This window comes from Agelaius phoeniceus, chromosome 1, assembly GCF_051311805.1.
Source record: "Agelaius phoeniceus isolate bAgePho1 chromosome 1, bAgePho1.hap1, whole genome shotgun sequence".
In the NCBI taxonomy this organism is placed as follows: domain Eukaryota; kingdom Metazoa; phylum Chordata; class Aves; order Passeriformes; family Icteridae; genus Agelaius; species Agelaius phoeniceus.
In genome coordinates, this window is record NC_135265.1 from 50,849,971 (window position 1) to 50,875,332 (window position 25,362).

General features: G+C 37.2%; 1 protein-coding gene across 1 annotated transcript in view; it reads right to left on the reverse strand.

The window, feature by feature from the left end:
- CUL1 (cullin 1) overlaps window positions 1-25,362 on the reverse strand; it is a 52,443-nt gene that overhangs the window by 16,487 nt on the left and 10,594 nt on the right. The window contains exons 2-8 of the mRNA XM_054629503.2: window positions 20,580-20,872; window positions 7,986-8,160; window positions 7,153-7,320; window positions 6,047-6,097; window positions 5,058-5,148; window positions 4,181-4,344; window positions 765-927 (exon numbers count right to left, since the gene is read on the reverse strand). Coding sequence (XP_054485478.1) covers window positions 765-927; window positions 4,181-4,344; window positions 5,058-5,148; window positions 6,047-6,097; window positions 7,153-7,320; window positions 7,986-8,160; window positions 20,580-20,719 — 952 coding nt within the window. The 5' untranslated portion in view covers window positions 20,720-20,872. The remainder of the gene's footprint in view (window positions 1-764; window positions 928-4,180; window positions 4,345-5,057; window positions 5,149-6,046; window positions 6,098-7,152; window positions 7,321-7,985; window positions 8,161-20,579; window positions 20,873-25,362) is intronic.

Here is a 25,362-nt window from a genome sequence, read left to right on the forward strand (position 1 = left end):
TTATCATCTGCATGATCCACAGGAATTAGTTCTGGCTGTTATTTTGTGCTCTCTACAAACTCCTGAAGAAACTAATACAAACCAACACAATTGACAATTCCTTAAAGATACCTAAACTCTGATAATCTTCACTTATTTCAGTGGAAGTGTTGAAGAAGTCTTTATTCTATGTGTTCTCTATGACAACATATAAGAATCATTTTCATAGCCAAAATTAACTCATCAATTAATAATTTCCACCCTTTCCTTGTGCTCTAAATGCAATATTATGTATTTTATATATTCTATTTTAAAAGCTACTTATTTGCATCTACTCCTCTTTAAACATTTCCAATACATACTTCTGAACACTTTGGATTTTAAAATTCTCAGTGCTGACTCAGGAAGATCCACAGATTAAACTGAAAGTACTGGAAAGAGTACTGGTCTGTTTTTCACCTCCCACCTCTCCCACACAAGCTTCAGCTCCTGCTGGAAAAATGGCTCAAGTGCTCTTGAAACTCTTCCAGCTATGTTAAGAAAAATCAAACTGTCTGATTGTGCTGTTCTGCCTTAATATCTGGGATTGGGGTAGGGTCCTTGAAGCAGTATCATCAGCCATGCTGATTTAATTAAAACCTGCTTGTCCATCAGTTTAGTGACTATCTTCTCTCTTACTCTAATTCCTGAACACAAGACATTTAGCTAGCACCAGATTTTACATTATTCACAATTCATCAGGGAGGAGAGCTCTAAGCCTAAAGCCAGCGTTTGAAACTCCTTACCTTCATTTTTGTCAGCATCCAACAAATTCTGAAACTCTGTGTGAAATATCTCCAGATGTTTTTCGATGAGTACTTGCTCACACTTTCGTGCTAACTCATCTTGTGTGCTCTCATGGAGATATACCTGAACTCTACGCTGCTCCTCAAGAAGGCGAGCTTCGGCCTACAGAAACACAGACATAAACATGAAACCCACAGGGAAGGCAGAACACGAATCCAACAGCAGAAAACAGGTGACTGTTCAGTCCATTCTTCTAGAAAACAACAACAAGAAGCAAACTTCTCTCTACTCTGGTGTTGTGAACCACCTACTTTAGCAGTTATTTTTCCAGGAATCATAATATACATTTGGAATTGATGTTTATGTTGATGAAAATACAATGTGCTGTTTAAATGGCGGGGGAGAATCACAGCAGAACTGTTTTCCTGTTGCTTGTGAATAAGGAGTTTACAGATGGAAATCTGCTGTCAGAAAAAGAGAAAGCCTCTGACATGAGATGCTGGCAGTTTTAGGATCAGCAAGTTCTCCAGCTACAGAGGTAGTTTTGTTTAAGACAAACATGAATGTATTTCACGGCTCCACAAAACTAAAAGGCAGGAAACTACAATTTAACACTATGCCCATGACAAATTTATTTGAATAGTCTCATCTACATTCTTTTACACAGAAAAGCTTCCCAATAAACTACAGTCATTTAAATTATACTCGCATTTAATTTGGCATATGAAATGCTACATATGCGTATCTTCCTGGCAAACTAAAATTCTAAATGTCACTCAAAGAATAGAACTTATGCTGAAATGTAAAACTGAAATTGTTTACATAACAATTACCTCTATTTCATTTGCAAAAGTGTTAAGGATTCACATTACAAACCATTTGTAACTGAAGCACATTATTAGGGATAAAGGGCGTATGCCTTCTTATCAGCCCGAATTATTTAAATTAACAACATCATCAAGAATATGGAATTAGGTTAATTCATTGTCTTAGTATGCTAGAGTAACAAGTAAGCATGAAAGATCATATTCTGGACAATAAAAAAGGAACAGCTACACTGCAAGTGCACTGCACCACACATAGACACTTTAAATCATCTAAGTCACTGTTAGCTTCACTTGTTCTGCAATGATTTTGCACTTATGTCCTGTGAAATGGTCCTGGATTACTGTCTCCTAGAGCTAAACCAGTACTGATCAAAAAATAGGAAATGAAATCAGTAACTTGAGAAGGGATAGAAGCTCCAGCTCCAGAGTACTTGCCAATTTCTTACCAGTAAGGAATAACAACTTCCTTACTTAGAGCAAATAGAAGCAAATCTTTCTCATGAACATTGGAACTACTTAGCCTGTATTTAATCAATTCTGTATTTCTGTAGTTCAGGAAATTCCACCACTTCTGATGCTGCTTCTTAAAATATCCTTAGACTTTCGCTTTTAATGTTAATGGTCAGCTCTCATTGTGAACTCTTCTATGAAAAGAAATATTTACTCCAACTTCATGTTTGCTTATACTCTCTGTTTTATTTGGTGTTCTTATAACTCCATTTTCCTTTTAAAGTCACAATTCAGAAACAAGGGAAAAATAATTAGTTCACACAACAGTATCTTCACTTGTGTCAACTATAAAGATGAGAAGTTCAGTGGAACACTATATTTCAAGGAACAGTCTTAAAAAATACTGACCTTTTTCCCTACAGCACATCAGGCTATGCCAGCTTTACTCATGAGTTCTGGCCTGAGAAGAAAAATTCACAATCCTTCTAAACTCAGTAAGTCTGCCTATATAAGCACATACACAAATCCTAGCTCTAGTTAAGATTTCATTAACTATTCTACAAGACACTACCACAATTCTCCTGTAATAGGGTAACAGTCATGCTATGCTGGTGTGCCCTAGGGTACTCCAAGGTTTCTTTTTATTTTGCAATGCTATTTATTGCCAGACAGAACTCAAAGTACAGTGCTCCAATGAGAATGTCAAGTAAGTGTACTAACAGCAGATTACTCTGTTCACAGTTCATGCTTCCATCAGATTACTTGTAAGATCTTACAGCCACTAGTGTGTAAGGAGATGCCAAGAGTGCCCAAATGGCTTGTATACATCTCCAATATATTAATTTGAGCAGATACATAAGGCTACATACACACTTTCCTGCTGAACATTTCCCCTGCTGCCTGCTAACTTTGTATGTGCTTTCAGCATCAAGCAAAGCAAGTTGCTTTGTGTATTTCTGAAGCCTTGAGGATTGTTTGGGGTACTAATCAGTTATTTCTACTTGCCTGTAATCTCTAGTTCTTGAAATAGCAATGACCTTCAGACAGCTTCTTACTGTCCTGTACCAAGGAAGTCTGGATGAGCCAGTCATTCAGGTTCTGAATGACTGAAATTTCTCTTTATACATACATTAGGATGAAAGTTAAAACAAGAACTTGAAAGGGAAGTAGCAAAAAATAATTAATTCAACATCAGAAAAGTAAACATAGGTGGGTCTGGTAATTATTGGGAAACTACTAAAGGCACAATTCCTTTTACAGTGTTATTTCTAGGACTTCCCCTCCAATCTTTTTTTTTCTTTTTGGGTAATTAATTGACTTTAATGCCAAGAGTTAAGAAAGGATGTGTTCTGTGGTAAAAAGCATTACACAAAGAATATTGCAGGGAGGGATGTGTATCTGCACATTACATACTTGAAAATTTCTCGTATTTTTTAACTAAGCTGAAAGGGAATAAAAAAGCAGCAATTCTGAAAGTGAAGAAAAGTACTGAGAATAAAACACATGAAGCAGCACTTGTCCAAGGTGGAAGATGACCTATCTACTACCGGGTCAGTAGGACTGACCTAATAACCAGGCCAGAAATAGCCAAGGTTTATCCTGCTTGCCCTTAGTTGCCCTGTCTGGGATCCCCAAAACTACAGACAGGTTCAGAATTTAAATCTGGCCTCTGTTGATGAGAAGTACTTTGAAGGGGTTCATGACACTAAAATATTCTGAGAGAACTAAAGCTAATTAATGATGTATTTCCTTAGCCAGCTTGCTCAGGAAGGTACTTCAATAAATGTGTCAACACACTGTTCCTTGTACATGAATGGTAAACTTGTGGTATTAAAGCAGAATTATTGTTTTGGTGTCTGGAAGTCTAAAAAAATCTGAATTTATTTTAACTTAATCTTCTGTTTTGACTGTTCAGAAGGTTCCATACTCTCACTGTACTACTAAAATGTGGTAAGGAGACAAACTTCAGACCAGATAAACAGAGAAGCAAATCACTACAAGGAAAAGCTATCTGTTTCTGCAAAATAACCATCATTTTAAGCAACTGAAAATAAAAGCCCAGAATTTATATTCCTTTGTCTCTAGAAAAAATTGGTATCCAGAAAAACAAAAATCACAAAGCAGATTAAGTAATTTACCTTCTTCATGTACTCTGTGACTGGGTTCTGTTGCAAGAATTCAGTACTTTCTCGTGTATAAAATCTCTCTGTGTCAGCAAGAAACTGAGATTCAAAGGATTCTTTATAGACAGTTAGTGTAGGTCCTTTTGCAAATGCATCATCTTCATTCAGCCCCAGCTCCACTAAAGGAAAAAATCACAATCAAACAAAAAAGACCAAGAAATAAAAAAATTGGTTGTTATGAAGTGGTCTCCTGCAAATAAACAAGGACACTCCTCCTAACTTAGATGAAAGAAATCAACTGGGACTGCATCAGCACCACTTTTTAAAAAGTACATTGATTTTGCATTTTAAAAATATCAGCACAAGACATTACTAATGTCAACTACACTTTTAGATACATTTCTTAAATGCAGGATTATGGGGTTTGGAAAATTTCACTATCTCAAATGCTAGTTCAAATTCTCCTTTCATTTTTCCCTCTTAAGAGTTCCAGATTATATGCTTTTGCTTTTATTAATGAAACTAGTCAGTAATTTGGATGGGAATGCTCTCAATATTATACAAAAGGAAAAAGCAACCCCACTCTGCAATGCAAACTACCATCCTTCCCCACTTCCAGATGTAGCTCCTTAATAACTGATTTGGAAATGATGAACACTCTTGTCTATCAGTTGCACTCTCAAGTTTCACAAATACGGTATAATCATCTGTTATTGTATAAAGTATCAGTCAAATGTGAAGTTAAACAATACAGAACTGCATTGACATTACCGTAAAAAAAAATCTTTACTGGACATATGAAGAGGTGGGATATTACTTCTGGGCTCTGATAGGGTACATAAATTTATTTATTTTTAAGAAAGTAACAGAATCTTAAAGAAATCACATTTACCATAGGATTGTACAACTCCACTGATCAGCCTTGTATTGATAGTTTCACCATTTCTTTCCTTTTCAATCAATTTCAACACTGCATTTGTTACCTTAGGAAACAGGGATTAAAAGTTAAGTCAAGCACAGAGAAAGCAGCTGGTAGATCAAGCACCATACTTAATTAGGAGTCTATTTCCATATTCAAGAAAAGTCAGGCACCTTGGGAACAACATTTAAGGAGATCTGAACATATAAAGTTCCTACAGAGAATGATACTCCTTTAAGTTATACAACATAATTACAGCCTGATTAGCGGTAAGGTGTATATGGATATTACAGTGCTTAGTATTTTTTTTTCTTTAATTTCAAAAAAACACCTTCAAAGCCAAACTTCTCTTCTTTTTATACTGTAGCAAGACCTGAGCTAACCACCTGTTCTTTGGACAAATAATCTGCTGCAACCACTTCATCATGAAGTACTGACAAGAAGTGAAATTAATCTACACATGTACCCAAGACTTGTGATGGAATGCCTTGTGTTGTATTGTGCTGATTCACTAATTTTAAACATTTAGCTGACCTGAGTCTCCCAGGCATCAGTGTAAATTCAACAACCCACAGTAAAATCCTGGCCTGTCCCTATCTGTTCTCATCCAATCCTGACTCCCAAACCTTAAGACATGACTGTCATCAGCCTGTACTCCTGCCTAGCTTAGTAACCACTGAAATTGCTACTTCAAGTCCCCTTACCTTTAAAAAAAAAAGCCAAGGGTCCTCTCAGCAGAGAGATAACAGAACAGTCTTGGTATCAAGGTTCAATCACACACACAAAGGCTTATTCCTTCAAATGTCTATCTTTTTTTAGTATCACAAAGGAGAAGCAGAAGTCTCCATTTATTTTCCAGGTCTGTGCATACCCTCATCCCCCCAGGCTCCTTGAAGCAGTTACTTACAATATATGAAATTAACCCTATAAAATAACACTAAAATATATTAATATACACATACCTGCTTATTTAATGGCCTGAATAAGCAGTCTCTCCAGGTCACCAAGGCAAGCTAGAGGTAAAAGAGGGGAGAAGGAACATGGAATGAAGAAAATATTTACATATACACATATACATGTAGGGTAACTCCCTTTAGGGAAAGCTGATGTATGCAAGTATGCAAGCTAATGAGAACTTCTAAAACTATATTTTGGCACACACATTTCTCAAGCAATGAGACTGTTTCACAATAAAATTACAACTGGGTTTATCACTACCTTTACTAAGTTGTTCCTTTTTCTACCAGGGGATCCACTGCCAGCTCTGGAAACTAACAAAACCCACTTTGAGTGACTTTGAAAACACACAGCTTTTTTTGTTGGCAGTTTTCAAGCTGACATAGTCCCTTAGCATTAGGCTGCTAAAGTCAAGAGAAAGGGAACTAAGGATACAAACTGATTTTCTACCATATGCAGAATTATGAAGTGAAGCAGGAAAACAGAACAGCACTTTCCTAATGCTTCACCAGTAAGGACAATAATTATCTCCTTTATTTAAAAAAACGCCTTTTAGTTATCTAGGATACAGAAGTACTGTTAAGTTCTTATTTATATTACCTCACATTACAAAAAAATTATCAAGATCACATATCAATCTTTCAGAACTGCACCAAAATAACTTACACTACAAACCAAATGTTGTCTGAATCTTAGCAGCTTGGATGCTAAAAAATTTGTAGAAATGTATTGAAGTCAGAAAAAAAAATATTATTTACTGCTTCATTTGGTGTTTGAAATGCTTGGCTGAATTTTAAGTGGGATGACAAGGCCATGCTGAGGCACACAGATAACACTAAGCAGCAAATTCAGACATTTTAAACATTCAGACAACCCTCAATAGTCTACTGCTGAAGTCCCAACAAGGCAGATGAAACATCTCACAGACTTAGACCCTGGAATTTTTACAAATATACCGAGGTAGGAGTAGGGAAAGGAGGGAGGATGCCACTTTCCCCACTTCTACAGAATGTCTATGCACCTCCTACAAGATTCAAGGAGTGATCTATAGAATGGTAACGCAAACATGGCAGATGGAATGGACAAATCACTCAGTTCAAAATCTACTTACTGAATAAATTTCATATATTCCTTTACGACCTTCATCGCACTCACGACGAACCCAATGTCGATTGAGGTAGGCACATATCCCATTCAATACTTTGCTTGAAAACCTATAATCTTCCCACTGTTGAGTGTAGAATTTCAGCACACTCTCATCCATCAAATCTTCACCATCCTGAAATTACAAGTTTATTAGTACTGTTGCGTGATTTTAAGGTACAACCAAGGCATATCAGGGTATGCAAACTGACTGTGTAATAAACCCACACCATTTACAGGAAACACATTGCTAATACATTTAGTTCTACATTAGTAAAGCACAAAGCCAGTATGAGATTTTGAAATTAAAAGGCTGGGAAAAAAATGCATAGCACAGATGAAGCTCCAGAAAACATCCCCGTCCCTCTGGATGCAAGACAATATCTGGCTCTATTAGTAGTTTATTTATTAAACTAAAATAAAGGCTACCATCGGGCATTTTCAACATGACAGGCATCCATTTTTTCAGCATTCCTAATATGCTGGTTAATTGCTTGGAAAGCCTAGCTATTCTTGCTCAAGTGCAGGACAGCTTAAGATGTCACGTAACATTACTTCTATAAAACACAGGAATGTTGTTTTGGCTTGAAGAGGAAAAGCAGCTCACAGGTGCAAACTTAGGGACTGATCTATGTCTGAGGTAAAGCCAACAAAACATTCTAATGGCTATGGAGACAAAAGCACCTTTTAAGATTATTCAGTTTACTTCCAGCGGCTGCATACACCTCTAGCCTTACAACTTTTCTTCTCACCCCAGTTTATGTTACTACAAGTGCAGATCCATCTCATACCCCATCTTACCTTAAGGAGATTAGTCAAGTAGTTCTTCAGAAATTCTTTTAGCCGTTTGTACAATTCCAAGCCAACAAACTGAGCACCTCCAGGTGTCTGGCCCTTTTTCGATTTAGAAGGAGGTACTCCAGCTCCCCGTGCTTGATTAGATTGGTGTACACTGGTACAGTAGTTATAAACATGACTGACAGGAAAGTTAAGGAATCCATGTGCCACCATAAGATTAAAAACACAATTAAAAAACAATGCTAATTTCAATAAGCTATTATCTATACAACTGTGAATGACCTAAACATAATGCATTACAAGATGCACTAGCCTACATCAAATCAAATCACAGCTAAGAAAATTAAGTAACTTTCAGCAGAATTATCTGCAGAAAAATTGTGTCAGACTGAGAGCACTGCAAGTACTGACCCCAACATTAAATTAATTTAACGCTTATTTAACAAGACCATCAAGAAAACAAAGCAGTGGAATTTGCTGATAAGATTATTTAAATGGAATTTATTTGATCTATTATACTGGTCTTCTATAAATACATAAGCTTTCATTTGAACTGAAAGAAATTTCAATACTAGCCTCAAGCAACATTCAGTAGTTGAAAACACAAGAGAATACTTTTGCATTCTTTCAAATACCAGTCTCTATAAAAGATTTGGCCACTTAAGATTGGCACACAGGAGGAACCTGGAAAGCAGTAATGGTGAGACACACACACATTTAAACACACATCATGAGATGAGATTCACTATAACCCAATTTTAGATTACAAATTAATCCCAAAATTTGAGTGTAAAATCACAGAGTCATAGAATTGTTTAGATCAGAAAAGACTTCTAAGATGAGTCCAGCCATTAATATAGCACCACCAAGTCCACCACTAAACCATCTCCCTAATCACCCGAAGGGTCTTTGAAATACCTCAAGACATTGATTCCACCACCTATCTGGGCACATCATTCCAATGCAGGACAACACTTACAGTAAAGAAAGTTTTCCTAATATCCAATCTACATCTCCTCTGATGCAACTTAGGGCCATTTCCTCTTGTCCTGTTGCTTATTACATGGGAGAAGGACATGACCCTCATCTTGCTACAGCCTCCTTGCAGGTAGTTGTAGAGAGCAGTGAGGTCCCCCCTGAGCCTCCTTTCCTCCAGGCTAAACACCCCCAGCTCCCTCAGCCTCTCCTCATCAGCCTTGTGCTCCAGATCCTTCCCCAGCTCTGTTGCCCTTTTCTGGACATACTCAAGCCCCTCAATGTCTTTCCTGTTGTGAGAAGCCCAGAACTGGACACAGGATTCGAGGTGCTAAGTATAGCAGGGTCATCACTGCCCTGGTGCTGCTGGCCACACTATTGCATATGATATATGCATACATATCACTGTATGGCTGATACAGGCCAGGATGCCATTGGCCTTTTTGGCCACCTGGGTGCATACTGGCTCATGTTCAGACAGCTGTTAGAGCAGCACCCCCAGGTCCTTTTCCACATGGCAGCTTTGCAGCCACTCTTCTCCCAACCTGCAGCACTGCCTGGGGTTGTTGTGGTTGAAGTGCAGGACCCAGAACTCGGCTTTGCTGAACCTCGTACCACGGGCCTCAGCTCACTGGTCCTGCCTCTTTGGACCCCCCTGCAGAGCAGATCCCCCACACACTCCAGCAGATCAGCACCCTCAGCCAACTCTGTGTGCTCTGCCAAACCACTGAGGGTGCACTTGATCCCCTTGTCTCAGGCACTGCTGAACAGAACTGGCTCCAGCCCTTGGAAAGAAGGCTTGTGACTGGCTGCCTGCTTGCTACCTTGCTGCATGCATTCATACAAATGCACTTGGTTGGGCTTTGTTGATCCCACCATCTCTTTTTTTGGCTAGAAGCCCTAATTCTTATGTGACCAGGCAATTCTGTGTTTTCTAACACAGGGACCCTTTTTTCTTTGCTGCCACATGGATCTCCACCACCTACCTTCCCTGAGATATCAGATTGAAGGACCTCACTAGCACACCATCCCCCAAACACTGGCATGCTTCCCCCTGGTTTTATCCCTTTTCCTTTTCAAATCTCTCTCTAGAAGACCTGGTAACTCTGGTATCTGCAAAGATATGTTTCCCTTTTTGAGACAGGTGTACCATGTCTGTCACCAGCAGGTCTGATGCCATATAAATCCAGCAATAGGTTGTTTAAAAAAAAAAAAAAAGCCACTGACACCAGGCTCAGAGCCAAGTATTGATCTTTCAGCTCTTCCTGTTTATTCCTTCATCACTTCTTGGAACTGGAAAGAGAAAGGTGTGAAAACTACTTCAACTTCTGATCTCTTAACCAGTAATCCCAAGTCCCTGAAGTCTCTTGATTACCTTTAGAGTTCTTGTTGCAACTTCACTGCTGTCTAGCTGAAAAGTCTGAGAATTGTCCCAGGGTAGGAAGTCTGCTCTTTACACCTTTAAGCCAGGTATCAGAGATGCAGAAGATGACCCTAGCAAGTGGCAGCAATATTTTTTCCTCTTATACTACTATAGCCTGGCAGACTTGCTGTAACAGTAATGTAACATTTCAGGAACATATTCTGTTTTCTGATCTAAAAAACTCAAGCATTCAGAATTCTTCCAAAGTAGTAAGTGGAAGTCACATTGCCCCAAATATTTCAAATAAGAAGGCATCCTTAAAGAAGCTGCATTCCACAAGCAAGAAAAATAAACTAGCTAGGTACCACCTAGATTGAACTCAATGAGAACTCAGATCTGACAATCAAAATCACCCTAGTGACTCACACAAACAAAAATCAGCCAAAAGGAATGAAGCTACTGAGTGCTCACTCTTCTACTGCCAGTCCAAGGACAGGCTTTTAAGTCACATCCTTGTTAGAAAACATTGTATCAACCATTCAAGAATGTTTAACTTGGCTTTGTGTTTCCACAAAATCACTAGGTTGGAAGAGACCTTCAAGATCCAGTTCCACCCATGCCCTAACACCTCAACTAAACCATGGCACCGAGGGCAACATCCAGTCTTTTCTAAACACATCCAGGGATGGTGACTCCACCACCTCCACCAGCAGACCATTCCAGAACTTTATCTTTCAATACAAGTGGACCCAGCTTTAACCACTAGACAGGTTTCCTCCACAGCACACGATGAACTAGGAAATTAATATATTGCAGAGACTTGACTTTCATCTTTCCCTTCACAAAGCCCAGCACAATAAAATGGCAAGACATCAGCAAAAATAAATACCAAGAAAATAAAAAATAAAAAAATAAAACCCACAAATATATGATGCATTACAGTCATTATAAACAGATTGCTTCTAAGTAGTAAAGCTCAAGAATTGTCTCCAAATATCCAGTTAACCTCCTTGTAATAATTTTATAAAACACTTTGTAGACAAAACATACCCTTAAACTGGGTTTAATGATCAGAGTATCCTGCATGCCACCAGGAACAAGGCTCAGGGTCTTCACATCAAACTGCATGGAAAGCATGCTCACAGTCTATATTTACATGCTTGTTTATAAAGTCACTGCATTCTGTGCAAAAAAGTAATGCTCTTCGCCTAAGATTAACCCTTTTTGAAAATACACAGGGTATGTTTATTTCTTATCTGTTACTTCATCCAGATGCCAAGTAAGTAAATTTCTCACAATGCCAACCAACAACATAAAGACTTCATTTGTATTGAATTGAAGCAACTGAACTTTTAATCAGCCTCTTATCAGCCTCTTATCAGCCACTAATTTCCTGGACATTAATGATTTCTTCCACCTCCTAATCATTTGTTTGGTCAAATTCCCTGGCACTGTTGCTACTTTTACTATCTACACTTTGATTTCAGAATTTTCTGTTCAAGTGAAGAACAAGAACAGCACAACCATTTTCCTCAAGATATGCAACTTACTTTCTTGCCACAAACAAGAAAAGCAGGTTAAGAAAAGCAGGTAACCTGTTACCCAACAGGGTAATTTTAAAATAGCTAATATATAAATTTCTCTAAATTGTTTATGGAAAACCTCTCCATCATGATACTAGGAAATCAGGGCTGATTCACAAATACCCCCTTGACAGTCTTGCCTCCTTCCCCTCTCTTATCCCAAGTGGCTTTGAGCAAGCCTGAAAATAGGAAGATTGACCAGATAAAGGGTAATTCTTGCAGTTTTGAGAGTACTGCCTGACAAAAACATTTTATTCATCTCTACAAACAATCAAAACAGCCTTCAGAAAAATAAAAGGCCAAGATTAGAAGACATAAGCCTTTTTCTTACCCCATATATTTTACTATTAAACCCAGGATTCATTGTAAAGTAAACACAGAGACTGAGACCTTTTGTCCATGTCTGACAGTAATCACCTCAGAGCTGCAACAAAAGTAATTCCAGTAATGCTCATCTTTACCTTTTATTCTGACTTGAGATTTGCTAGCCAAAGGGTCCAAGACAGCACTGTTGAAGTGCTCTAGTTTCATTGTTCCATACAAGTCAAACTGAAGTTAGTTTGCAAGTGTAACTCTTTGACATATTCTACATAAAGCATGCTCTCTCACACTTTGTTTACAATCTGTCCCCCCATCTGCTGGAGCCAGCAACTGACAGAAAGACTGACATATTCAAAACAAAATCAGATTTGTGCTGCTTACAACAAAGTGTATGACAGTCCATCTGAGAATCACAAGGGGAATGCTATGAAAAGAATTCCTAGTTGCAGAAAGGAAAATAAATCCCTCAATGCATGGTATGCTGGAAGTTATATACATATGCAAACAGCTACCAGGAAACATTTTTGGGGGTGTTTGCACTATTCTGTATAGCAATTTGCATACCAAAACAAGCAGAGAAGTTAATTCATCAAAAGAAAAGTCTGAACTAGAGCGAAGCTGTGCTGATCCCCAAGCTTCGGGCTGCTGAACTTCAGATTTGGCCCAGCAGACAAACCACTTACAGGAGGAAGAGATCAAGATCAGTTTCCTCTAACCTCTACATCTTCCATACAGTGAAGGAGAAATTTCATTTACTTTTCTAAAATAAATTTGAGGTAGAAAACTGCAAGAAAGTTTAGAAAATGATTCAGCATTGTGCTGTTCAAGATGAAAAATCCTTTTCAGAATTCTCCTCCAAAAGTCTTCAAAACAAAATATAGCCAAAGACAAATTAATTTTACCACCTCTGCCACCAATATAATTTACACTACTTTTGACAGCCTTGGCTCAGTTTCTAAAGATAGGCAACAGGAAAACAGAAATCCCATGCTGCCACACCCTAAAGGATTTAAGGCCTTGTGCAAGATCACTTCCACTGGAGGAAAGGGTCCTAACACACAACGCAGCTGGAGAGCTTCCTTGCCACCTGGTTTCCAGCAGCATGGGGGTTCATGCAGGCCGTCAGTCATGAGGACAGGGGAAGGAACCAACACTACAACCAGTGGTGGTCCCTGGCCCCACACCCTTTGGTAAGCAGATCTGAACTTCTGTGCCCACACTGGGGAAGGGAAACAGGCTCTTTCAGCAGCACTGCATACATTTTTTGAGCAAGTATACCAACAAAACACAAGCTTGAGCATGCCATGGTCAACTCTCATCTACCTTCTGCCCTCATAACGTACCAAAGTAATCCATACAGGTTCTTTCCTCCAGAAGCAACTGCAAACCAAAATTATATAAGAAAAACTATCCCTTGTGTAATTCAACTCACAACAAGAAAGCACTCAGACTCTACAATGATGAGATTAAATCATTCAGTTTTGCTTAAGTTTTTAAAAGCAAACAGTTCTGCTGAGTTAATAAGTTATTCACTTTTCCCCAACACAGCCAGGTCCCCAGAGTTCTTTCATTTTGCTATGAAAAATTAACATAACTGGAAGAAGTCTGTGTGAGGAACAGAAAGTTCCTTTAATTGTAAAATTAAAGGAACTGAAAGGGAATTAACAGAACACGGAAGAAAACTACAATGCAGAGATGCTCACAATAACACAAGCCAAACAACTGTCCAATCACAATTTCTCTCTCATTACTTCTAGTCTTTTTACTATAAAGATCGGTTTTAGGCATAAATTTGCTATTTCACAGACCTTAAGCAGTAATTAACTTCAGGCTCAGTAGCTGGCCTGCAGGACTAAATTGAGATTAATTCCACTTTTGTAAAAAATCTGTATTTTCCTAGATTACACCAAAGCCATGCAAGAACATCATACAGAGAATTACTGCAAACACTGACAGGAAAATTGCTAGGGAAGGATACAGAAGCTTTGTATTATTGTAGAACTACTTCTAATACAAACAACACAGCTTATTATATTTACTAAAGAACAGCTTTACATATTTTCTTCAAAATTAAAGCCACTGAAGTCCTGGTGAAATCCAGAAGATTAGGCTGGATTACCCCAGACGTAAGAGAACCTAAGAGAAGCGGACATGCCTACATGACTTTTAATGTTTTGTGAGTCAAACGGATGAAGGAATTTTGCATGAGTTTTTGAAATTATAAGGTTGTAAAAAAACCAATCACTTTTCAGAACAAGTGCTTTGAACACTCATTTTAGCTTTGTGAGGAGCAGCAGTAAAACAAGCACCCCAGAAACCTTCATTCTTTTCAGGGAGGTATCAGCAAGAGGTTTTTTCTATGTTCAGCTCATCATCCAGTAAGTAAGGGTTACCCCCACAAAGCAATTCAGAGAAAGCAAACAAACAAAATTAAGAGCCTGTACCCAACCCCACACATTCACCACTTGTGATTAAGTTTCAATTGATATATTTTGATACATTGATACATTTAAGTCTTTATATTTGATACAACTGCTCAGCTAAATCACTCCATTTTAGACAAACCATTTTAGTCAAGGAAGGACTGAGGCAAGACATTGAGAAGCTATTACAGCATCAGTCATGCAGCTGCTATGAAAATCCAGGCATAACTCAGCTCAAACAGGTTTCTACAAGTCTGAGATCAGAGACACTTTCAGCAAAAGCCATCTGAAGACTAATAGATAACTTCTTGTTTCTCTCTCTACAGCATAAACTCATGTGCATCACAGAGAAACACTGAGTTACAAAAGCCAAATGCAAAAACAAGGTGTACAGCCTTTATGCCAGGGAGCGTAAGACCTTCCATAACTGAGGCTGCTTTTAAATTTCTTTCTTTGCATTGACAGAGGCTGGTTCTGAACAGAATATTATTGGTTACTATAAAAAGCAAGTAGAACAGCAAGCCGTCATTGTGGAAGAGTGCATAAAGAAAGGGAATGATTGCACAAATATAAACATATTCTGCCCTTCTTTCAAACTGAAGATGCAATCTTTGTAAATACAAACAAATGCATACAATTATATGTACCTTTCCACACAAGAAAAGGTCTATTATGTACCCTTTGAACATATCAACAAATAGATTTACTTCTGCCTTCATGTTTCACACAAACACTAACTGGAACATGAGAAGTCCTATGAAATAGGATATTGAATATATGCAGGACTAATACTAGCAGACAGAAGAGGCTGCCTTGATGTATCCAAAGTGACCTTAGATGATTTGACATTGAAGTGAAAGGATGGCTTAGAGTGATTGAATCTTAAGAGAAAGTGGAACAGTGTCTGAGATGTAAATAAGAAGCGCATGCCCTAACACCTCAGTATCTTTTCTGCATAAAAAGAGCATAATAATCTGTGCAGAAAGAAAAAAACAAGAACATATCATGCTGCCTGGTAACAACAGATTCATGTGATTAGAAAATGAAATATTTTCACAGTTTTAATATGCATCTGCTGATCTAAAATCCTACTAAAATACAGAAATTCAACAAGGAAAAAAGATTGCAATAGAAGCAACTACAGAAGATCTTGGGAAAGGATGTCAGGAAAAGGGCTTAATGGTTTTGCTTTTTTTTTTGGTCAATATACTACTGGTGCTGAATCTACTCACAGGGAGAAAAAAAAGTTAAATATATTTACACTTTCTATTTTATGAACAGACAGATTATCCTGAGTCATCTGGTATTTTTGAAGTGCAAGCACACTACACTTTATTTAATGTTCAACACAGTATCTTCCTATATCAGTTGCTAATGTGTGAGGAAAAAAAATCCCATTTTATAAAATGATTACAGTAACCTTTTCTGATATAGAATTACTTACATTTGATCCAACAGTTATTCAGTAGCCACCGTTTTGTTAAAATAAGTGAACAAAATTGAATCACAATAAGTAAGGATTTTTCATAAAATAATGAAATGTGACAGAACAGCATAGCCTTTACCTATCCTAGACAAACTTCAGGCAATTATTTTAAAAATATTTACAAATGATGGCTAATAATGGAATAATGTAAGAAACACATTTTTAAGATCAATTTATTGGTGTAAGACTTGAGCAAATTTTAAGTAATAATAAATTCAGTCATTTTCTTCAAATTTCCACATAAGACCTATATGATAATGATGCCAATCAACTACTCAAAGGTATTCTAGGAACCTGTTGAAATCAATAGTGTAATTTTTATGTATATAACATTTGAAAGGCCTTGAAAGCCAATCTGAACACTGCAATCTGGACATTGCAACTCATATCTTAGTTAAACAACCACATCATACCTTCCACAGTATCATAAACTCTTCTTACCAATGACAACATTTTAAGATATTCTCACGCAGATATAAGTCTCATCTGCTATAAATTAATAACAACTGGACTCTTTAAACTTATCTTATTTTTCTCAAATTTTCTTTAAATATTAAATTTGGACAAAAAGATTAATCTGTTCTGTATGGGCATAAATCAACTAGATTGTTTAAAAGAATCCCTAAAAATGCTTCTCAGGTTATGTTTTGTAAATCAGGGCAGTGAAAGCATGAATTTATGTCAAAATTTTGGCATTTCAAAGAGTCCACACGTACAAGAGAGAAGCACACCACTAACCTTTCCATTCACCAATGCTATCTGAAAATTGTTGATGTGTGCTTCTAAAAAAAAGTAATATTTTAGCAAAGTTACTCAGCTCTTTGTCTAAGTCACTGTGAAAAATTACACTACTTTGATACAGTGCAGCAAAGTTTTCTGACATTTTAGTACTTGGCCTGAGAATCTTCTTAAGATACATAAAACAAGAAAAGTCACAAACCCCTTTCATTCTCTCCATTGAGTTTTAATGCAAATGTCCAGCAAACCCCCATTCATTCTCTCATACCATGAGGTTTGAGGAAAATAAATTGCAGGCTCACTATACAATTAGTTTGAAAAATGGGAATCACTTTCTGCCAAAAGAGAAGAAAATAGCACAAGATGTATGAATATTTTATCACTGCCAAATGGAGTTAAGAAGAGGTGGCTATAAAAACAAGTGGCCTATAGCAATATAAATAAGTTGAATAAGAATAATTCTAGTAAACTAAGTAATAAGTTTTCAACCAACAATTCAAAACAGAAACCCAAAACTTGCTATACAAAATACAGTTTTCTCTTGGACAGAGTAATTGAAGTTTCCTCCAAACAGACTAAATGGCACCAGGAGATATTCTGTATACATATACCCCTAAACACTGACTTTAACAAGAGAGTCCTGTGGATCACAGCCTCCAAACTCATAATCACTAAATGGAAAACAGGGTGAACAGGCCCTTCCCTCACAATATTAGTAGTGCTGTTAGGTCTATTGTCCCTAGAAATCTAGTTAATTTTATTGGCTATTTCTCTTTTTGGCATAAAGTCAATGTTTGACATGTAATTCTGAGCTAGCTTGTAATACTGTTGTCAGATGATGTTAATTACTGTTATAGGAACGACTAGGCTCTTCAGTACTAGAAATTACATAATATCTGAGTAAGGAACAGAAAAACATCTAGATTTCATTTTCAAGAATCTCACATGTGGGGGGAAAAAATGAAACACCAAAACAACAAATCACACAAGAAGGAAATACTTGATCATCTGATCTCATAAAAAAAGGTACCTTGCAGTTAAAAGCACAAATAAATCTAAATTACAAGAAGTACAGATGAGGACCTTGGTAACCACCATTCAGAAACAAAATATTTTGTTCACGTCTTCAATATTCAGATCTAAAAAACTCCTGGAATAATCATCATGTTTCTGCTCCCTCTGAAATGAAGGGGAAAAAAACCCACCTTAAGCACAGGCTCCAGCCTGTACTCAAGAGATGAATTTACTGTTTCACAAAGAGACCCTCTGAACAAAGAAAACAAGTGCAGGTGTGACAGAGGTCTGAAATGCTTGAATTGCATACCTATTCTAATTATTTTCCAGAGGGACTTGACCAAGGCACAACAATATCTTCCACATCTCCAATCAATTTTGATTGAAAATTGATAGCAGATATAGGACTGAATGGGATATAGGACAGATATAGGACTTGCTTATATGCATGGTTCCCCCTCTTATAAATTAAAGGGATGAAATGAAATCCACATCAGGAGCAATATCCTGGCAAAAAAAAAAAAAAGGGGTTGGATGGGGAAAGAGAAAGAGGACAAAAGAGGATGAGGAAAGACTAAACTATCAATTATCAAGACATTCTTGTAAGTACAGCTGATCTTCAGACCAATTACAGCTGCAACTGAAACTCAACTGCAGCTGTTCTGCTTTCCAAACTAAGCTGGTTGATAAGCAAACTTTCCTGAAATAAACATCTACCCGACTACAAGACTTGCTGTACACAAAGACTGGGCAAATATGTCACAGTTACTGCTTTGAAAGGGGTGTAATCTTTTAAGCACAACTTTTGAACACATGTACTTGGTATAGAATGCAAAATGCATTGCTATCTTCACAGGAGATTAAATACTCAGCTTAACCAGTATCAAATATTCTGGGTTATCGAACTATTATGTCCAAAAGCTTGGACAAAAAAATCCAAATTGACCACCAAAATTACCCCCTAAATTAATTCACTTAAGAAATTAACATAAACAGTCCTTATTTTCATACCAACAACTCCTCAAAGCAGAAGCAAGGAGGAAATGAGTAACTAATAGAGAGCATATCCCTTTTACAGCTTCATTCTGAGCATCTTTGAGAACATCAGGAGAGGAAAAAAACCCATGTCTAACCATTACCCTTATAATCAGTACTTAGTCTTCAGCTATCCTGCTTAACAGAGCTCCTGAACAAGAATATATTAAAGGCACTCAGAAGAAAAAACTCTCAGAGCTTCTACTGCATGTCAAATTTCTATCAGACATTCAACTTTTACAGAGCTATTTCACTGAGTCAAAACCAACGTTGAACCTAGTGCTGCAGAAATCACTAATTTTAAATCTTAGGAAAAGTACTGACCCTATACAGATGTTATTTCATCTTCCCATTGCTATTAAAGAAGTATCCTAGAAACACTCAGCAGGCTGCTCAGGGCTTCTCCCACCACAGCCTGGAGCATGGATTCTGCAGGCACAGATAGAAAAGATTGCATGCTGAGCTAAGATTACATATACAGAGAAACTTTTCTACCTCCTTAGAAAGTCCAGGGAACTACAGAATTGACTGGTTTATAGCCTTCAAGCTCCTTTTTCTTTTATAAAAGCTCTGTCCTTTCAAAAAAATTATTACAGACTAAAATTTTACATGCTGCAATTCCAAATCAGTGCCAGCAACAGCTACAGAAATTAGTTCAGAATAATAACTTCATTAAAAAAACTCAACTCTAAATACTGATAGAGAAAAGTAGCAGAACTACTTAATGATACGGAATGTATATTATCATTTCTATCCTATGTACAGCAAAGTGTGTAGACCAGCACCTTTTTAAGCAGTGCTGACTTTACTGAGCAATACAAGCTTACAAGAGTCAAGGCAGAACAAAAGGTGCAAAACAAAGGTCATGCAATCCATTTACATGGCACCTTATAGGCGAAATAAAGAAGAATTTCCTTTCTAAATGAATCCTAAAGTCAAACACCTAAGCTGTAATACAACAAGAGACATATTTCTGCTACATATTGGTTTGAAAAAATCCTTATACACTACCTGATAGAAACAAGTTTCCTACAATCTTCCAAACAGTACCTCAGTGCATTTGAACAAGGAGGTTAACCGCCTTCCAGCATCTTATAATAACACCCAGAATGTATTTTCCAGAGATGCTGGAAAATAACTCTCTGATGCAAGCTAGGAATTAAAGCAAAATCCACTGGAGACATTCTCACTCCAGCTGGAAAATTACACAATCAAGTCAAGAGTAAAGTATTACATAGAGAATGACAACTGAAAAATTTCCAGGTAACTGGACATGATTATCAGTAACACCTGAAGCATAATGCCAGAGATTAACAGAAAAAAGAAAAGGAATTTCTGTTTTCTTTGTGTGCATTGTGGACTCAAAATTCAACCTAATAATAAAATCTCTTTAAACATGTGCTGTATTAAAGATAACAGTAATCAAACCTGAAATACAGAGGTAGCCTTAATAATTATGGAAGCCAGTTTTCCAGATAACAAAATGTTCCTGCTATTTGCCAGTAATAAATAGAAAAGGCCAATCTTCAAAACAAAACCATGAATTCTTAAAAGCCATTAAGTGAAATAGTTATGGAGCAATTTTCTGTCTAAAAAAGTAAAAAGCTATCTGTAATCTACCAGCAGTGAGAACACTAGCTATCATAGGCACTAGGATACGTGTAGAGTTCCATGTATCTGGATTTTGCCATACTTTGTCTGGTGTAAACCTGTTGAATTCCAGCTCTTAGGTCATCCCATATCTGGTCAAGACCAATCTGTTTAAGTCCATGCGGGTTCTGACTCCTATTCGATGACATTTTGTATTTCCTGTAAAGTCTTCCAGTGCAGCAGCCTGAGCTTTTGTTATTCCTCCATCAGAATCACAAGTCAAGTAACATTCTAAACTCAGTTGCAGCACCTCAGCAAGATATTCTTTATACACAAAAAATGATGTTTCCCAGGAGGATAACCTGCAATAGGAAAAGAAAACATACATGTTATATGACAGTCTAAATTTATCCACACTAAAGACACAAAATTTATTATTTCATTGAAATACTGTCATTTACACAGATGAGAAATCCATCTTAAGATGTGAAATACCAAAACTAAGAAACATAATTTAGCAATTCACCACAAAATGAGACAGTTAGTACCCAGAGTTATCCAAAGATTGTAGGTACTTAGATCAGTGCAGCTGACAACAGAACTCTAATACTAACAACAAAACATGACAGCAAAAAGCTTTCGAAGCAGCAGACACTATTTACCAGCAAGTGTAAATAGTTCCTCCCCATTCAACAGTAAAACTCCAGTACTTCTGAGCAACTCTGGGTTCTGTGGTAGCTCATTGTTTAACAAACACCCTTATGGGTATCGAAGATTAACCAGAAGATACTACAAACAAATTTTTCTTCAGTTATCAATAACTCTTCCAAACTTGTACTATTACAGGCAACCTGAAAGACCAAGGCATTTTGGTAGCAGAGAATTTTTCTATCTGGCAAGCATATGCTTACATTTATTTCTTTGCTATGTAGAAGAACACCACTTCCTTCAACATCATTTTACCAGCAAGAGAACATACAGTCAATAATGGTGGGAAGAAAGAACACAGAATAAATATTGAATGAATTGTGAATGAAACAAACAGAAAGTAAGAAAATGCACTACTCCCATGAATTTTAAGTGAACAAATTTTGGCACATAGTGAAAAGATGGCTACCAATTCATTAGCCTCATGATATTATGGTGAAGGAACATATTCACCTGGAAAGGTCCACTGAAATCTTCAAGCAGAGATGATCCATTTTTACACAAGTCCATAAAAATACATTTGCAATTTTAACATGTCTTATCCTCCAAAGCAACAAAATTAAGAACATAACAGAAAATGACAATGTAAAAAATTAGCCCACAAACAAGAGAGCTGTACTAAGGACCAACCTAATCTTACTGGAGTCTGCCCATTCATATGGGGAGCCTATAAGAAAGATGGAGAAAGACTTTTTACTAGTAACTGTAGTTACAGGAGAAGGGTCAATGGTTTTAAATAAAAAGAGGGTAGATTCAGAGTGGATATAAGGAAGAAATTCTTTACTGTGAGGGTGGTGGTGAGACACTGGAACAAGCTGCCCAGTAAAGTTGTGGATGCCTGATGTTGAAGGCCATGTTGAAAGGAGCTTTGAGCAACCTGATCTAATGGATGGTGTCTCTGGCCAAGACAAGGAAAATAGACTAGATGATTCCTTCCAGCCCAAACCACTCAAGTCATTCTGCACCCTAGAGTTCACTGACTGGAATACTCAAACCACAGTGAAACATGGCTTTCCATTTTTCTACAGACAATATAGCCTTATGATAAATCTGTCATCCAAGGTTCATATGAACCCTTCCACAATTTCAAGAATAGTATAGGCTGAGATCAAATAAATCCTATTATTTGTTCTTGGTCTCTGAGCAGCAGAAAATAAAATATATTATTTCAGGACCTATAGTTAAGTCATAGGTGCTTTGTCACAGCCACTTCTAGGCTATTCCATGTTCCACTCCAGGCTTTGCCGTTTTGAAAATTAAGTATTCTGTTATACACTCCCTGACTTCCACCCAGTTATCTGAAGTTCTCTTCTGCCTTTTCTCCTGAACCCTAAAAAGACCAGCTGAGACAGAGACATTTTTTCCAGTCAGTCACTATCTTACTACAGTAACACAGAAATTACCAATCCTCGCAGTCCTTTGCTTTCCCATTACTCATACACACTTAAATCTCCAACTCTAAGTAAAAACACCAAGAAGTATTTTTATTGTGTGAGTCTCAGCAACAAGTACTGTCTCATTTTAATCTGACATACAACTGATTATGTAGCTAGTATTATTTTTTACAGGGGAAACAGTTACTCAGAGAATTAGGTGGAAAAGCAAGAATTCAATCAATATACATCTTAGAAAACACATACCTAAATTTCAACCCTGCCATTTTTGTTTCTCTAATCACAGCAAGCTAGTTATTAAAGACACATGACAATCATGCCTCATAATGCTGAAGTGTAATCTAGATCATACCTTGCTTGTATTTAACTTCTTTAATTTCTGGAAACTGAACCTGCTGCAGTACTACTGACGATGGACTTTCAGGACTGAGCAACAAAAGCCAGGAAGAACAAAGGTCCATGAGTGGCCATTCACCTCCACTGAGGGAAATATTCTGTGCATGTTACACGCCCACAGTCTTGGACTGTGATCCTTAGTCAGCATTGCAATAAAAGCAAGAAAATTAATTCCATGTCTACAATCCAGGAGAGCAGAAACACTTTTATTTCTTAGAAGTAGTACTAAAGAAGACACAGTACTGAATCTACAACCCTACAAAAACAGCAGTATGTATAAGAATTAACTGTCATTTGCTAATTAATCTGCCAATAGCAAACAGCCTGAGCTTAGAGTGCATTTGTGTAAAACACGTTTTGGTGTACCTAACACAAAATAATTAATTGCTGTATAAGAGCTTCTAACAAAAGGCCAACCCCTTGCTAGCTAGCAGAAAGCATAACGGGCAGATGTTGAGTTTCCCCTTCTATGATGATGGAAGTATTTAACTCTCCTCTCTAACTAAACATCTCCTAGTTTTTATGTACCCTGGTGCATCTATAAATACTACCTATTCCCAGAATCTTTTCAACTCAAGGTGTTCCTCATTCACCCTCCCTTTCCCCTAAAGGAAATCTCTGTATTCAAGTCAGGATGTAGCTATTAAAAATGCTATGAAAAAGAACTTAATTTTGGGGTTTTTTCAACATGCAGTCCACTATATAAAAATATTAATTATAAGTCATAATTCCACTGCAATTGACACTACCTCACTATCCTCTGGTTGGCATTCAATTTGAATTTTGCAATTAAACACATGAATACAGAATGACAGTACCATCTTGCTAACTTCCTAGACTTAAACAACTTACTTCTTCCAGTTAATTACTACTTAATATTAATTGGAAAATAGAGGAATAGATGAATAATTCTAGAAGCCACTATCAATTTCTTCCAGATTTATTTATCTGCAGAAAAACAGAAAGGTAATTATTAATCTATTACTTTAAAAAGAAGAGAATTTCAATATGTAACAATACTTTACTACAAAAGCATGTTTATGAAAAGAACTACTTGTACTTAGTGGTTAAACTAAATTATGGAATAAATTTATAGAAAGAGCAGAGGTAACACAAGGCTTTGTTACTTGGCACAGTTGTTATTATACACAAACATATGATATTCTATTTCATGTGAAAAGTGCAATTATTTGATTCACACACAAAAACCCTTTCCTAGGCCAACAATTCTTGAAGGTCAAATTGAGTCTGCAGCAGTTACACTGCGTCTCTTCACCCAACATCCCCACTGCTAAAAAGAGGGAGAAAGAGTTCCTAAGGCAGATTTCTCAGTGCCCAGACTGCGAGCAACTGCCTGAATTAAAACCTCACCATTAAGTCATGACCTTTCAATCAGTGAGGTCTCTCCCTTGCAAAGTGCTCTTGGCAGGACTGTGCACAAGCTGGTCTTGAACTGACCATCACTGCACTTTCTCCCCCTAACAGATCAGACTTGCTGCTGACCTGCTTCAAGGATAAAATCAGCTGCCTGAGTTGCAACATCCACTCTGCAGCTTTGGACCAGAGAACCCAAACTTCATTATAGCTTCAAGAGCAGCTATATTTGCATGAGAAATATCACCCCTGCAGTTTCCGGACAATATATGCACAATTTGATGCAGCAGGATGATAGTGTTCAATGCCAGCCAATCTTTCAACCCTCACTCAAGTACTGCAATTAAAACAGTCTAAACAAAAGGAGGTAACACTTTTGCCAAAACTTTAAAACAGCCTTGAAGGACTTAAACATTACTCCCTCTATTTCATTACTTAGGGACACCCATCATGATAGATAAACATGATATGCGAAGGAAGAACACATTGCATTAGAAAATACTGGGCTTGTTTTTATTGATAATCTAATAATAGTCTTTTTTAGATATCCCACCTCTTTGGAAAATAATGTGCATGCTGGAAGAGGCCTTCAGGAAAATGTGAAAGTTAACCCATCTTTTATCTAAAAAACGTAATGGATCCCACTGGCTTTTCAGCATCCCAAGCCATCTGCTGGAGTAAATACCTGATTTTTACATCCTAACACAACACAACTTTCAGCTCTACAGCCCCAAGGCCTGTGCATCACCTGTTGTTCTCCCACAACCCCTTATTTCTAAATTACATACTTCAAGATAGTTTACTTCAGTAATTATAGATAGAATTTGAACTCGTCAGCTTCTTGCACAGTAAGAACTCAGAGGTTCAGAGCAAGGTTTCCCAGCTGATGCAAGAGCCCAGATAACACTGGTTTAAAGATGCAATAAAGTGGCACAAGCTCTAGACTTATTTTAACTCCTGTCTAACTTCAAATATGAGGA